General features: G+C 67.3%; 1 protein-coding gene across 1 annotated transcript in view; it reads right to left on the minus strand.

The window, feature by feature from the left end:
* Window positions 1–704: 704 nt before the first annotated feature.
* TRIM28 (tripartite motif containing 28) overlaps window positions 705–15,936 on the minus strand; it is a 32,153-nt gene continuing 16,921 nt past the window's right edge. The window contains exons 13-22 of the mRNA XM_050340760.1: window positions 14,590–14,692; window positions 13,353–13,407; window positions 10,921–11,191; window positions 10,274–10,299; window positions 9,463–9,506; window positions 9,230–9,350; window positions 7,301–7,370; window positions 5,508–5,582; window positions 3,078–3,200; window positions 705–821 (exon numbers count right to left, since the gene is read on the minus strand). Of these exons, the coding sequence (XP_050196717.1) occupies window positions 705–821; window positions 3,078–3,200; window positions 5,508–5,582; window positions 7,301–7,370; window positions 9,230–9,350; window positions 9,463–9,506; window positions 10,274–10,299; window positions 10,921–11,191; window positions 13,353–13,407; window positions 14,590–14,692 (1,005 nt within the window). The remainder of the gene's footprint in view (window positions 822–3,077; window positions 3,201–5,507; window positions 5,583–7,300; window positions 7,371–9,229; window positions 9,351–9,462; window positions 9,507–10,273; window positions 10,300–10,920; window positions 11,192–13,352; window positions 13,408–14,589; window positions 14,693–15,936) is intronic.

Consider the following 15,936-nt stretch of genomic DNA (forward strand, 5'->3'; position numbering starts at 1 on the left):
GGGTCCCAGGGGGAGGATCACGACCCCTGGCAGGGTGGGCTGGGGTCCCAGAGAGAAGGAAGGTTGGGGTACCCTGGGGAGGGGGCTCAGGCAGTGGGGGGGGTCCCAGCACCCCTGGGGAGGGGCTCAGGCACTGGGGGTCCCTGGGTGGTCCCAGCACCCTGGGGAGGGGGCTCAGGCAGTGGGGGGGTCCCAGCAGCCCCTGGGGAGGGGCTCAGGCAGTGGGGGTCCCAGCACCCCTGGGGAGGGGCTAAGGCCGTGGGGGTCCCAGCACCCCAGGGGAGGGGGCTCAGGCAGTGGGGGGGTCCCAGCAGCCCCTGGGGAGGGGGCTCAGGCAGTGGGGGTCCCAGCACCCCTGGGGAGGGGGCTTAAGCCGTTGGGGGGGTCCCAGCACCCCCTGGGGAGGGGCTCCAGGCATTGGGGGTCCCAGCACCCCTGGGGAGGGGGCTCAGGCAGTGGGGGGTCCCAGCTCCCCTGGGGAGGGGCTCAGGCAGTGGGGGGTCCTGGGTGGTCCCAGCACCCCTGGGGAGAGGGCTGAGGCAGTGGGGGTCCCAGCACCCCTGGGGAGAGGCTCAGGCAGTGGGGGGTCCCAGCACCCTGGGGAGGGGTGTAAGCCGTGGGGGGTCCCTGGGGGTCCCAGCAGCCCCTGGGGAGGGCTCAGGCAGTGGGGGGGTCCTGGGTGGTCCCAGCACCCTGGGGAGGGCTCAGGCAGTGGGGGGGTCCTGGGGGTGGTCCCAGAATTTCCTGTCCCCAAAAACGCGGCTCAGGCGGCTCTCGAGGAACCTCTGCACGCTCAGCAGGGACTGCAGCCCAGCCTTGTCCTGGGGGGGACACAGGGGGGTCAGGGGCTGCACAACCCCCAGGGACCTCAGATCCCAGGGACCCCCAGATCCCTGAGACCCCCAAATCCCAGGGACCCCCAGATCCCCTGAGACCCCCCAGATCCCCAGAGACCCCCTCAGATCCCCAGGAGACCCCCAGATCCCCTGAGACCCCCAAATCCCCAGGGACTCCCCTCAGGGACTGCAGCCCAGCCTTGTCCTGGGGGAGGACCTAGGGAGGTCAGGGCTGCACAACCTGAGCCCCAGACCCCAGGGACCCCCAGATCCCCAGGGACCCCCCAGATCCCCTGAGACCCCCAGATCCCCAGACCCCTCAGGGACCCCCACCTTGTCCTGGGGGGGGAGAGACACAGGGGGGTCAGGGGGCTGCACAACCCCAGGGACCCCCAGATCCCCAGAGACCCCCAGATCCCCAGAGATCCCCCCAGATCCCCTGAGATCCCCCAGATCCCCAGAGAGCCCCCCAGATCCCCAGGGACCCCCCCAGATCCCCAGGGACCCCCAGATCCCCAGAGACCCCCAGATCCCCAGGAGATCCCCAGATCCTGAGATCCCCAGATCCCCAGGGACCCCCCAGATCCCCAGGGACCCCCAGATCCCCAGAGACCCCCCAGATCCCCAGAGACCCCCCAGACCCCCAGGGACCCCTCAGGGACCCCCAGCCTTGTCCTGGGGGGGACACAGGGGGTCAGAGGCTGCACAACCCCCCTGAGACCCCCAAATCCCCAGGGACCCCCAGACCCTCAGGGACCCCCAAATCCCCAGGGACCCCTCAGGGACTGCAGCCCAGCCTTGTCCTGGGGAGGGACACAGGGGGGTCAGGGGCTGCACAACCTCCAGGGACCCCCAAATCCCCAGGGACCCCAGATCCCCAGGGACCCCCCGATCCCAGAGACCCCCAGATCCCCAGGGACCCCCAAATCCTCAGGGACCCCCAGATCCCCAGACCCCCGATCCCCTAGAGACCCCCAGATCCCCAGGGACCCCCACATCCCCAGAGACCCCCCAGATCCCCAGAGACCCCCAGATCCCTGAGATCCCCCAGATCCCCAGAGACCCCTCAGACCCTTAGACCCCCTCTCAGGGACTGCGCCCAGCCATGTCCTGGGGGACCAGGGCCAGGGACCTGCCCCAGGGATCCCCAGATCCCCAGGACCCCCAGATCCCCTGAGACCCCCCAGATCCCCAGGGACCCCCAGATCTCCAGAGACCCCAGATCCCAGAGTCCCCTCAGGGACCCCCACCTTGTCCTGGGGTGTGGGGACACAGAGAGGGTCAGGGGCCGCATGACTCCCAGGGACCCCCCCAGACCCTCAGGGACCCCCAGATCCCTAGGACCCCCAGATCCTGGACCCTCCCAGATCCCCAGGGACCCCTCAGGGACTCGCCCAGCCTTGTCCTGGGGGAGACAGGGGGGGGGTCAGGGGGCTGCTACCCCAGGGACCGCCCAAACCCCCAGGAACCCCCAAATCCCCAGGGACCCCCAAATCCCCAGCGGACCCCCAGATCCCAGGACTCCCTCAGGGCCGCAGCCCAGCCTTGTCTGGGGGGGACACATGGGGGTCAGGGGCTGCACAACCCCCAGGGACCCCCCAGATCCCTCGAGACCCCAAATCCCCAGGGCCCCCAGATCTCCAGAGACCCCCAGATCCCCTGAGATCCCCAGGGACCCCCCAGATCCCCAGGGACCCCCAAGGGATACCCAGAGACCCCCAGACCCCTCCCAGAACCCCTCCCCCCAGAGGACCCCAGACCCCCCAGGCCTCCCCCAGGGACACCCAGAGGGACCCCCAGACCCCTCCCAGACCCCTCCCCAGACCCCCCAGACCTCAGTGGTCCCCTGGAGCTGTCCCAGGAACACCCCCACCCCAGGGACCCCAGACCCCTCCCAGACCCCCTCCCCCAGGGACACCCAGAGAGACCCCAGACCCCCAGACCTCGGTGGTCCCCTGGAGCTGCCCCAGGACCCCCAGACCCCCTCAGACCCCCCCAGACCTCGGTGGTCCCCTGGAGCTGCCCCAGGACCCCAGACCCCCCCCAGACCCCCCCCAGACCCCCCCAGATCCCCCAGACCTCCGGTGGTCCCCTGGAGCTGCCCCAGGACCCCCACCCCAGGGACACCCCCAGGGACCCCAGACCCTCCCAGACCCCTCCCCAGGCCCCCAGACCCTTCCCAGAACCCCCCGACCCCAGGGACCCCCAGAGGGACCCCCCAGACCCCCCAGACCCCCAGACCTCGGTGGTCCCCTGGAGCTGCCCCAGGACCCCCAGGCGTCCCTGGCGAACTCCCCGGGGTCCCGCAGGGGGCTCAGCTTCCCTGCAGCTCGCCTCATCAGGGTCAGGTCCAGGCGGGACCCCCTGCGACCACCACACAGTGGGGGTCAGGGGTCAGGGACCACCAGACCCCACCTGGGGCCACCAAACTTCTCCCCCGAGGGTCAGCGAGCCCAGGAGGCCCCAGGGACCCCCAGACCCCTCCCAGACCCCCCAGGACACCCAGAGGGACCCCCAGACCCCTCCCAAAAACCCCTCCCCACAGGGACCCCAGACCCCTCCCAAAGACCCCCTCCCCACAGGGACCCCAGACCCTCCCAGAAACCCCCAGGGACACCCAGAGGGACCCCAGACCCCCTCCCCAGAGACACCCAGAGGACCCCCAGACCCCCCCAGAGGGACCCCCAGACCCCTCCCCCACCCAGGGACCCCAGACCCTCCCAGAAACCCCCTCCCCAGGACACCCCAGAGGACCCCCAGACCCTCCCAGAACCCCCCCAGGGACACCCAGAGGGACCCCCAGACCCCTCCCAGACACCCCCAGGACCCCAGACCCTCCCAGACCCCTCCTCCCCAGGGACCCCCAGACCCCTCCCAGAACCCCCCAGGGACACCCAGAGGACCCCCAGACCCCTCCCAGGGACCCCCAGAGGGACCCCCAGACCCCCCCTCCAGACCCCACTCCAGGGACCCCCAGAGGGACCCCCAGACCCACCCCCACCCCCTCAGACCCCCACCCAGAGGACCCCCAGACCTCCCAGAGGGACCCCAGACCCCTCCCAGACCCCTCCCAGAACCCCCTCCCCCAGGACACCCAGAGGGACCCCAGACCCCTCCCAGGGACCCCAGACCCCTCCCAGAACCCCCTCCTCCCCAGGGACCCCCAGAGGACCCCAGACCCCTCCCAAAACCCCTCCCCAGGGACCCCCAGACCCTCCCAGACCCTCCCCACAGGGACCCCAGACCTCCTCCCAGGACACCCAGAGGACCCCAGACCCTCCCAGAACCCCCAGGGACACCCAGAGGAACCCCCAGACCCCCCCTCCCAGAGACATCCAGAGAGACCCCAGACCCCCTCCCAGACTCCCCCCAGGGACCCCCAGAGGGACCCCCAGACCCCTCCCAGGGACCCCAGACCCCTCCCAAAACCCCCCACCAGGACACCCAGAGGACCCCCAGACCCCCTCCCAGAATCCCCTCCCCCACAGGGACCCCCAGAGGGACCCCCAGATTTCCCTCAGGGACATCCAGAGAGACCCCCAGACCCCTCCCAAAACCCCACCTAGGGACACCCACAGGGACCCCCAGACCCTCCCAGGCCTCCCCCAGGACCTCCAGACCCCTCCCAAAACCCCCCAGGGACCCCAGACCCCCCCAGACCCCCTCCAGACCCCACCCCACCCAGGGACACCCAGAGAGACCCCAGACCCCTCCCAGACCCCCCACCCAGGGACACCCAGAGAGACCCCAGACCCTCCCAGAACCCCCAGGGACCCCAAACCCCTCCCAGAACCGCCCCCAGGGACACCCAGAGGGACCCCCAGACCCTCCCAGACCCCCCCTAGGGACCCCCGAGGGACCCCAGACCCCTCCCAGAACCCCCCCAAGGGACCCCCAGACCCCCCACCCCAGGGACCCCAGACCCCTCCCAGGGACACCCAGAGGGACCCCCAGAACCCCTCCTAGAAACCCCCCCAGACCCCTCCCAGAGGGACCCCCAGACCCTCCCAGAAACCCCAGGGACCCCCAGACCCCTCCCAGACCCCCAAGGACACCCAGAGGACCCCCAGACCCTCCCAGAACTCCCCCAACCCAGGGACACCCAGGGGGACCCCCAGACCCTCCCAGGGACCCCCAGACCCTCCCAAACCCCTCCCCAGGGACCCCAGACCCCTCCCAGGGACACCCAGACCCCCCAGACCCCCTCCAGACCCCACCCCAGGGACACCCAGAGGAACCCCCAGACCCCTCCCAGAACCCCCCAGGGACACCCAGAGGACCCCAGACCCTCCAGGGCCCCAGGGACACCCAGAGGACCTCCAGACCCCTCCCAGACCCCCCACCCAGGGACACCCAGAGGACCCCAGACCCTCCCAGAAACCACCCTCAGGGACCCCAGACCCTCCCAGACCCCCCACCCAGAGACACCCAGAGGCACCCCCAGAACCCCCAGAGGGACCCCAGACCCTCCCAGAACCCTCCCCCACCCAGGAACCCCAGACCCCTCCCAGGGACACCCAGACCCCTCCCAGACCCCAGAACCCACCCAGGGACCCCCAGAGGGACCTAGCCCCCACCCAGAGACACCCAGAGGGACCCCAGCCCCCCACGCAGGGACACCCCTTTAAGGGGGTCCCCAGGGCTCTGTAGCCCTCAGGGTCACTCACTGACCGTGGGGCGGGGTGGGCGCTGCAGGGCCCGGCAGGGCTCGTGGCAAAGCAGCTCCAGCAGCACCAGCTCACACCTCTGGGGGGACAAAGGGCAGCAGGCCTGGATCCCCCAGGGATCCCCTGGATCCCCTGATCCCTTGGATCACCCCAAAGCCCCTCCCCTGGATCCTTGGGATCACCTCGATCCCCCAGGATCCCCCTGGATCCCTTGGGATCACCCCCAAAGCCCCTCCCTGGATGCCTTGGGATCACCCCTGCCCCAGGACTCACTCACCTGCTGGATCCCCCAGGGATCCCCTGGATCCCTTGGGATCACCCTGGATCCCCTAGGGACACCCTGGATCCCCCAGGGATCCCCTCAGGACACCCCTGGATCCCCCCAGGACACCCTGGATCCCCTCAGGGATCCCCTGGATCCCCCCAGGAACACCCTGGATCCCCCAGGATCCCCTGGTCCCCAGGGACACCCTGGATCCCTTGGGATCACCCCTGATCCCCCAGGGACACCCCTGGATCCCCCAGGGACACCCTGGATCCCCCCCAGGGACACCCCTGGATCCCCCAGGGACACCCCTGGATCCCCTCAGGGATCCCCCAGGGACACCCTGGATCCCCCAGGGACACCCCTGGATCCTCAGGATCCCCCAGGGACACCCTGGATCCTCAGGATCCCCCAGGGACACCCTGATCCTCAGGATCCCCCAGGATCCCCTGGATCCCTTGGGATCACCCCCTAAAGCCCCCTCCCCAGGGATCCCCTGATCCCTTGGGATCACCCCTAAAGCCCCTCCCCAGGGATCCCCTGGATCCCCCAGGATCCCTCTAGGGACACCTCTGATCCCCAGGGACACCCTGGATCCCCCAGGGACACTCCTGGATCCCTCCAGGATCCCTGAATCCCCAGGATCCCTGGATCCCCAGGACACCCTGGATCCCCCAGGGATCCCCTGGATCCCCAGGGATCCCCTGGATCCCCCCAGGGACACCCCTGATCCCCCCAGGATCCCCTGGATCCCTCAGGATCCCCTGATCCCCCAGGATCCCCTTGATCCCCTCCCCAGGGACACTCCTGATCCCCCCAGGGACACTCCTGATCCCCCAGGAGACACCCCTGATCCCCAGGGATCCCCAGAGATCCCTGGATCCCCTGGATCCTCCTGATCCTCTCGATCCCCAGAGATCCCCTGGATCCCCCGGGATCCCCTGGATCCCCCAGAACACCCCTGGATCCCTCCCCAGGGACACCCCCTGGATCCCCAGAGACACCCCTGATCCCCCCAGGACACCCTGATCCCCCAGGATCCCCAGGACACCCCTGGATCCCCCTAGGGACACCCTGGATCCCCCAGGGACACCCTGGATCTCCCCAGGGATCCCCTGGATCCCCCGGATCCCCAGGGACACCCCTGGATCCCCAGGGATCCCCTGATCCCTTGGGATCACCCCCAAAGCCCCTCCCCAGGGACACCCCTGATCCCCCAGGGATCCCCTGATCCCCAGGGATCCCCCAGGGACACCCTGGATCCCCCCAGGGACACCCCTGGTTCCCTGATCCCCTGATCCCCAGGGACACCCTGGATCCCTCAGGATCCCCTGGATCCCCCCAGGATCCCCAGGGACACCCTGGATCCCCTGGATCCCCCCAGGGACACCCTGATCCCCAGGATCCCCTGATCCCCCAGGATCCCCAGGACACCCCTGAATCCCCCAGGACCCCTGGATCCCCCCAGGGACACCCCTGGATCCCTTGGGATCCTCTCCCCAGGACTCACCTGCTGGTCCAGGGGCTCAGGTGGGGGGTCCCAGTCCCGGGGGCTCTCGGAGGGCGGGGAGCTCCTGGCACAGCAGGCACGCCCAGTCGGGGCTGTGGAAACGGGGACAGATGGAGATGGGGATCCAGGGGATCTGGGGGATCCAGGGATCTGGGGGAGCCAGGGGAGCCAGTGGATCGGGGATCCAGGGGATCCAGGGGATCCAGGGAATCCAGGGGGACAGGAATCCAGGGGATCCAGGGGGATCCAGGGGTGGGAAGCCACGGGGATCCAGGGAATCCAGGGGATCCAAGAGAGAGCCACAGGGATCCAGGGGCCACCGATTCCAGGGGTGGGAAGCCATGGGGATCCAGGGGGATCCACGGGGATCCAGGGGAAGCCAGGGGGATCCAGAGGGGTGGGGAAGCCATGGGGGATCCAGGGGGATCCAAGAGAAGCCACAGGGATCCAGGGGAAGACACCGGGATTCCAAGGGGGTGGGGAAGCCATGGGGATCCAGGGGGATCCAGGGGGATCCAGGGGAAGCCAGGGGGATCCAGAGGGGTGGGGAAGCCCGGGGGATCCAGGGGATCCAGGGGAAGCCACTGAGGATCCAGGGGATCCACGGGATCCAGGGGAAGCCATGGGGATCCAGGGGGAATCCAGGGGGAATCCATGGGGAATGGGGAAGCCAGGGGAAGCCATGGGGAAGCCATGGGGAATGGGGAAGCCATGGGGATCCATGGGGATCCATGGGGATCCATGGGGATCCAGGGGGATCCAGGAGAAGCCATGGGGATCCAGGAAGAATGGGGAAGCCACGGGGATCCATGGGGATCCAGAGGGGTGGGGAAGCCATGGGGATCCAGGGGGATCCAGGGAAGCCAGGGGATCCAGGGGATCCAGGGGATCCAGGGAAGCCAGGAGGATCCAGGGGGATCCAGGGGATGGAAGCCCAGGGATCCAGGGGATCCAGGAAGCCATGGGGATCCATGGGGATCCATGGGGATCCAGAGGGAATGGGGAAGCCAGGGGAATCCAGGGGGATCCAGGGGGAACCAGGGGGAGCCAGGGGGAGCCAGGGGGATCCAAGGGAAGCCACGTTTGGGCTTGGTGGGGGATTCCCAGAGGGATCCTGGCGGGGGATTCCCAGAGGGATCTCAGTGGGGGATTCCCAGAGGGATTGGGGGGGGGATTCCCAGAGGGATCTTGCTCAGGGATTCCCAGAGGGATCCTGGTGGGGGTGGGAGATTCCCAGAGGGATCTCGGTGGGGGATTCCCAGAGGGATCCTGGTGGGGGGATTCCCGGAGGGATCCTGTTAGGGGGATTCCCAGAGGGATCCTGGTGGAGGATTCCCGGAGGGATCCTGTTAGGGGGATTCCCAGAGGATCCTAGTGGGGGTGGGGGATTCCCAGAGGGATCGGGGAGCAGGGAACACGGGAGACACTCGCGAGGTCTGGGGAAGTCGCGGGGACGGCGGAGGTGCCGAGGGAGCGGATCCCTCGGGATCCCGGGAGAGCCGATCCTAGGGGGCTCAGGGTACCTGGATCCTCGGGATCCCGGGAGGAGCGATCCCAGTGGATCCCTCAGGGTAGCCCTGGACCCCTCGGGATCCTGGGGCAGCCGATCCCAGTGGGATCCTCAGGTACCTGGATCCTCGGGATCCCGGGATGGGCCGATCCCGGCGGATCCCTGGGGTACTCTGGATCCTCGGGATCCCGGGAGCAAGCCGATCCCAGTGGATCCCCTCAGGGTACCTGGATCCCTCGGGATCCCGGGGAGGAGCCGATCCCGGCGGATCCCCTTGGGGTACCTGGATCCCCTCAGGGTACCTGGATCCCGAGGGATCCCGGGGAGGAGCCGATCCCGGCGGATCCCCTGGGGGTACCTGGATCCCAGTGGATCCCCTGGGGGTACCTGGATCCCAGTGGATCCCCTGGGGGTACCTGGATCCCGAGGTGCTCTGGGTACCTGGGCACGTCGGCGAGGGCGGGCAGGTGGCAGTGCAGGTGGAAGCAGCGCTGGCAGCGGTCGCACATCACCACGGCGCCCGCGCGGCCGCACACGCGCAGCTCCACGGCCCCCGGCCCCACTCAGGGACCCCCAGCAGGGGAGGGCTGCTAGCCCCAACACCACCAGGACCCCAAGGGGTGGGCCGGCCCTAACACCACCAGACCCCCACAGGGGAGGGCTGGCCCTCCGGCTTGTGTCCACGGGGTCGCCGATGGCCACTTCGTGGGGCTCTCTCCTGGGGGAGGGGGAGAAAGGAGAGGTGAGGGGGCGGGGGATGGGGATGATGAGGGAGGGATAGAGAGGAGGGGATGGGGGTAAAGAGAAAGGGGAGGTGAGGGGGATGGGGGATGGGGAGGAGTATAGGGAGAGGTGGGAGGAATGAGGGGATGGGGGAGGACGAGGAGGGGATGGGCAGAGGAGAGGGAGGACAAGGGGATGGAAGGGACGGGGAGGACATGAGAGGAGAAAGGGGAGGACGGGGAGGAGAGGAGTGAGAGAGAGATGGGGAGGGAAAGATAAGAGGAGAAGAGGAGGTGGAGGGGATGAGGGGGATGGGGAGGATAGGACACAGGAGACACAGAGGAGACACAAGGAAGGGCAGGGACGATAGGGACACAGGAGAGGAGGACATGGGGAGATGTGGAGGAGGACACATGGGGGGACACTGAGAGGGGATGTGGGGAAGAGGACACAGGGGATGAGGGGAGGACAGGGGGCAATAAGGGGAGACTGGAGGGAGGACAAGGGGGATGAGCAGGGGGAGGACTAGAGGGGGATGGGGGGAGGATGGGGGGAGGACAGGGGGATACAGGAGAGGATGTGAGAGAGGACAATGGGGGAGCACAAGGGGACGTGGAGGAGGACACAGGGGAGGACAAGAAGGAGGACAGGGGAGGGAGGAGGACAAGGGGGACGTGGAAGGGACAGGGAGACAGTGGGGAGGACGAGGGGAGGGGCAGTGGGGGAGGGACAATGGGAGATAGGAGGAGGGAGTGGGGATACAGGGGAGGAGATGAGGACAGGGGACACTGGAGAGGGGACACAGGACAGAGGACACAGGGAAGGGGCAGTGGGACACTAGGGGACACTGAGAGGGACATTGGGAGATGAGAGGAGGGGATGGGAGGACAAGGGGAGATGAGGAGGGGGACACTGGAGAGGGGACACAGGGAAGGGGCAGTGGGACACAGGGGGACACTGGAGAGGGGACACAGGGAAGGAGGCAGTGGGACACAGGAGGACACTGGAGGGCAGGGGACACTGGAGGGAGATGAGGAGGGGGACACTGGAGAGGGGACACTGGAGAGGGGACACTGGGGAAGGGGCAGTGGGACACAGGGGGACACAGGGGGACACTGGGAAGGGCAGGACACAGGAAAGGGACAGTGGGACACAGGGGGACACTGGAGAGGGGATGTGGGGAAAGGGCAGAGGGACACAGGGGGACACTGGAGAGGGGACACAGGAGAGGGGACACAGGGGGGACACTGGAGAGGGGACACAGGGAAGGGGCAGTGGGACACAGGGGGACACTGGAAACGGACAGGTGACACCAGAAGGATAGAGCTGACACCAGCCAAACACACCTTACATCAGGGGGTGGGGAGGTGACACACGAGGTGACCCCGGGGGGGCCAGGCCACGCTCACCTTGACGGGGACGTCCCCCCGGGGCTGCTGCCCCTGCCCTGGCGTCCCTTGGAGTGTCCCCTGGGGCTGCTGTCCCCTCTGGGGCGTCCCCCCGGCCTGCTCGATGACGATGACGCTGAACTGGCCGGCGGAGGGGCCGGGCAGGACGCGGAAGGCGGGCGGGGGCAGCGCCGGGTCCAGCGCCAGGCCCAGCTCCAGCCGCTCCAGAGACACCCGGGGCACCTTGGGGGGCACCTTGGGGGGCACCGGGGGGGCACCCTGGGGGGCCCTCCTGGGGGGGGAAAAGTTGGGGTCAGCACCAGGGGACACCCTATCCATCCCACAGGGAGTTTGGGGAGATGGAAGGGTTTGGGGAGCTGGAAGGATCTGGGGCTTTTGGGGAGCTGGAAGGGTCTGGGGAGCTGGAAGGGTCTGGGGCTTTGGGGAGCTGGAAGGGTCTGGGGAGCTGGAAGGGTCTGGGGCTTTTGGGGAGCTGGAAGGGTCTGGGGCTTTTGGGGTGGGGGATAAAGACAGAGGGCAAGGTCTGGGGAGCTGGAAGGGTCTGGGGTGGGGGACAAGAGACAGAGGCAAGGTCTGGGGAGGCTGGAAGGGTCTGGGGGGGGAGCTGGAAGGGTCTGGGAGCTTTGGGGTGGGGGACAAGAGGCAGAGGGGACAAGGTTTGGGGAGCTGGAAGGGTCTGGGGGCTTTAGGGTGGGGGGACAAGAGGCAGAGGGGCAAAGTTTGGGGGAGCTGGAAGGGTCTGGGGAGCTGGAAGGGTCTGGGGAGCTGGAAGGGTCTGGGGCTTTGGGGAGCTGGAAGGGTCTGGGGAGCTGGAAGGGTCCGGGGCTTTTGGGGGAGCTGGAAGGGTCTGGGGGAGCTGGAAGGGTCTGGGGCTTTTGGGGGAGCTGGAAGGGTCTGGGGCTTTTGGGGGATCTGGAAGGGTCTGGGGGAGCTGGAAGGGTCTGGGGCTTTTGGGAGAGCTGGAAGGGTCTGGGAGCTGGAAGAGGTCTGGGAGCTGGAAGGGTCTGGGGAGCTGGACAGGGTCTGGGGCTTTGGGGAGCTGGAAGGGTCTGGGAGCTTTGGGGGGATCTGGAAGGGTCTGGGGGAGCTGGAAGGGTCTGGGGCTTTTGGGAGAGCTGGAAGGGTCTGGGGCTTTTGGGGTGGGGGGATAAAAGACAGAGGAGCAAGGTTTGGGGGAGCTGGAAGAGTCTGGGGGAGCTGGAAGGGTCTGGGGCTTTTGGGGTGGGGACAAGAGGCAGAGGGCAAGGTCTGGGGAGCTGGAAGGGTCTAGAGAGCTGGAAGGGTCTAGGGGAGCTGGAAGGGTCTGGGGTTTGGGGTGGGGGATAAAATACAGAGGGGCAAGGTCTGGGGGAGCTGGAAGGGTCTGGGGGAGCTGGAAGGGTCTGGGAGCTTTGGGGGAGCTGGAAGGGTCTGGGGAGCTGGAAGGTCTGGGGCTTTGGGGGAGCTGGAAGGTCTGGGGAGCTGGAAGGGTCCTGGGAGCTGGCAAGAGGTCTGGGGCTTTGGGGGAGCTGGAAGGGTCTGGGGAGCTGGAAGGGTCTGGGGCTTTTGGGGAGCTGGAAGGGTCTGGGGGGAGGCTGGAAGGGTCTGGGGCTTTTAGGGTGGGGGACAAGGGCAAGGGGCAAGGTTTGGGGAGCTGGAAGGGTCTGGGGAGCTGGAGAGGGTCTGGGGGAGCTGGAAGGTCTGGGAGAGCTGGAAGGGTCTGGGGCTTTTGGGGTGGGGGGACAAGAGGCAAAGGGGCAAGGTTTGGGGGAGCTGGAAGGGTCTGGGGGAGCTGGAAGGGTCTGGGAGGCTGGAAGGGTCTGGGGCTTTTGAGGAGCTGGAAGGGTCTGGGGAGCTTGGGGTGGGGGATAAAGACAGAGGGGGCAAGGTCTGGGGAGCTGGAAGGGTCTGGGGCTTTTGGGGAGCTGGAAGGGTCTGGGGGAGCTGGAAGGGTCTGGGGCTCTGGGGGAGCTGGAAGGGTCTGGGGGAGCTGGAAGGTCTGGAGGGCTTTAGGGGAGCTGGAAGGGTCTGGGGCTTGGGGTGGGGACAAGAGTGCAGAGGAGCAAGGTCTGGGGGAGCTGGAAGGGTCTGGGGGAGCTGGAAGGGTCTGGGGGAGCTGGAAGGGTCTGGGGCTTTTGGGGAAGCTGGAAGGGTCTGGGGAGCTGGAAGGGTCTGGGGCTTTTGGGTGGGGAAAAGAGATAGAGGGCAAGGTCTGGGGGAGCTGAAGGGTCTGGGAGCTTTGGGGTGGGGGGACAAGAGGCAGATGGGGTTTGGTCTGGGGAGTTGGGGACAGGGGGACCCAGGGCGGTGTTGGAGGACACAGGGGACAAAGCCAGGGCGGTCCTGGCACCCCTGGCCCAGGGGACAAAACAGGGGGACCCTCAGGGACCAAGAGATGGGGACCCCAAAGGGGTGACACTACAGAGGTCCCCTCACCTCCCTCCTCCAATTACCGTTTAATGAGCAGCTTCTTCAACTTCTCCTCCAGGGAGAACTCCGGATTTCCTCCTGAATAACGAGGGGGAGGGGTCAGGGGGCTCCAGGAGACCTAAAGCCGCAAATGTCACCAGGGATGGGGTGACAAGGGACAGGAGGGACCAGGGGGTGACAAGGGACAAGAGGGGGTGACAAGGGACAGGAGGGACCAGGGGGTGACAAGGGACAGGAGGGACCAGGGGGTGACAAGGGACAGGAGGATTGGGGTGACAAGGGACAAGAGGATTGGGGGTGACAAGGGACAAAGAGGTGACAAGGGACAGGAGGGACTAGGGGAGGTGACAAGGGACAAGAGGGACTGGGGGTGACAAGGGACAGGAGGGACCAAGGGAGGTGACAAGGGACAGGAGGGACCAGGGGGTGACAAGGGACAAGAGGGGGTGACAAGGGACAGGAGGGACTGGGGGGTGACAAGGGACAGGAGGGACCAGAGGGGGTGACAAGGGACAAGAGGGGGTGACAAGGGACAAGAGGGACCAGGGGGTGACAAAGGACAGGAGGGACCAGGGGGTGACAAGGGACAAGAGGGGGTGACAAGGGACAGGAGGAACAAGAGGGGGTGACAAGGGACAAGGGGGTGACAAGGGACAGGAGGGACTGGGGGGTGACAAGGACAAGAGGACCGGGGGTGACAAGGGACAAGAGGGGGGTGACAAGGGACAAGAGGGACTGGGGGGGACAAGGGACAGGAGGGACCAAGGGGGTGACAAGGGACAAGAGGGACTGGGAGTGACAAGGGACAGGAGGGACCAGGGGGTGACAAGGGACAAGGGGGTGACAAAGGACAAGAGGGGGTGACAAAGGACAAGAGGAGAGTGACAAAGGACAGGAGGGACCAGGGGGTGACAAAGGACAGGAGGAACTGGGGGTGACAGGACAAGAGGGGGTGACAAAGGACAAGAGGGACTGGGGGGGTGACAAGGACAGGAGGGGTTGAGGGTGACAAAGGGACAAAAGGGGGTGACAAGGGACAGGAGGGACTGGGGGGGTGACAAGGGACAAGGGGGGTGACAAGGGACAGGAGGGATTGGGGGGGTGACAAAGGACAAGAGGGGCCAGGGGGGTGACAAAGGACAAGAGGGGGGGTGACAAGGGACAGGAGGGACCGGGGGTGACAGGGGGACTGGGGGGTGACAAGGGACAGGGTGTCCCAGGGGGGGTGACAAAGGTCAGGGTGTCCCCCCCCATCCTCACCTGTCCCCTCCCGTGACGGTGTTTTCGGGGGGCCCGCTGGCTGCTGGGAAACGCCCCCATCAGGGGGGAATTCCTGGGGCTGCTCGCTCTGTGCCCCCTCCCCCTGAGACCCCTCGGTGTCACCCCCGCTTCCTGAACCTCCACATCCCCCTCCCCTCCCTTTCTCCCCATGTGCCCCCTCCCTGAGACCCTCGGTGTCACCCCGCTTCCTGACCCTCCCCACATCCCCCTGTGCCCCATATCCCCTGTGCCTCACATCCCCCGTATCCCCATGTCCCCTATGCCCTCCATATCCCCCCATGTCCCATTGTGCCCCATATCTCCCTGTCCCCATGTCCCCCTGTCCCCCATCTCCCTGTGCCCCATGTCCCCATGTGCCCCCTGTGCCCCCATATCCCCCTGTACCCCCATATCCCTCTGTGCCCCATGTCCTATGTGCCCCATATCCCCTGTGCTTCCCCATGTCCCCCTGTGCCCCTAAACACCCTGTGCCCCCATATCCCCTGTGCCCCATGTCCCCCATATCCCTGTGCCCCATGTCCCCATGTCCCCTGTGCCCCCATGTCCCCCTGTGCCCCCATATCCCCATTCATCCCCTGTGTGCCCCATGTCCCCCTGTGCCCCCATGTCCCCTGTGCCCCCATATCCCCTGTGCCCCCATATCTCCCTGTGCCTCCCATGTCCCCTGTGCCCCCATATCCCCCTGTGCCCCATCCCCTGTGCCCCCACGTCCCCTGTGCCCCATATCTCCCTGTGCCCCATATCCCCTGTGCCCCCATGTCCCCTGTGCCCCCATATCCCCATGTCCCCCCTGTGCCCCCATATCCCCTGTGCCCCCCATATCCCCTGTGCCCCATCCCCTCTGTCCCCATGTCCCCTCACCATATCCCCTGTGCCCCCCATGTCCCCTGTGCCCCCCATGTCCCCTGTGCCCCCATAACATCCCCTGTCCCCCATATCCCCTGTGCCCCCATGTCCCCTGTGCCCCCATGTCCCCTGTGCTCCCCATAACCCCCTGCCCCATATCCATGCCCCCATGTCCCCTGTGCCCCCATATCCCCATGTCCCCGTGCCTCCATATCCCCTGTGCCCCCATCCCTGTGCCCCCATGTCCCCTGTGCCCCCATGTCCCCTGTGCCCCCATGTCCCCCTGTCCATGTCCCCTATCCCCATGTCCCCCTGTGCTCCCCATATCCCCCTGTGCCCCCATGTCCCCCTATGTGCCCCCATGTCCCTGTGCCCCCATATCCCCTGTGCCTCCATATCCCCCTGTCCCCATATCCCTATGTGCCCCCTGTGCCCCTATCTCCTTTATCCTATCCATATCCCCCTGTGCCCCCATATCCC

Source organism: Myiozetetes cayanensis, unplaced genomic scaffold (genome assembly GCF_022539395.1).
Source record: "Myiozetetes cayanensis isolate MyiCay16 unplaced genomic scaffold, myiCay2020 scf99, whole genome shotgun sequence".
Taxonomy (NCBI): domain Eukaryota; kingdom Metazoa; phylum Chordata; class Aves; order Passeriformes; family Tyrannidae; genus Myiozetetes; species Myiozetetes cayanensis.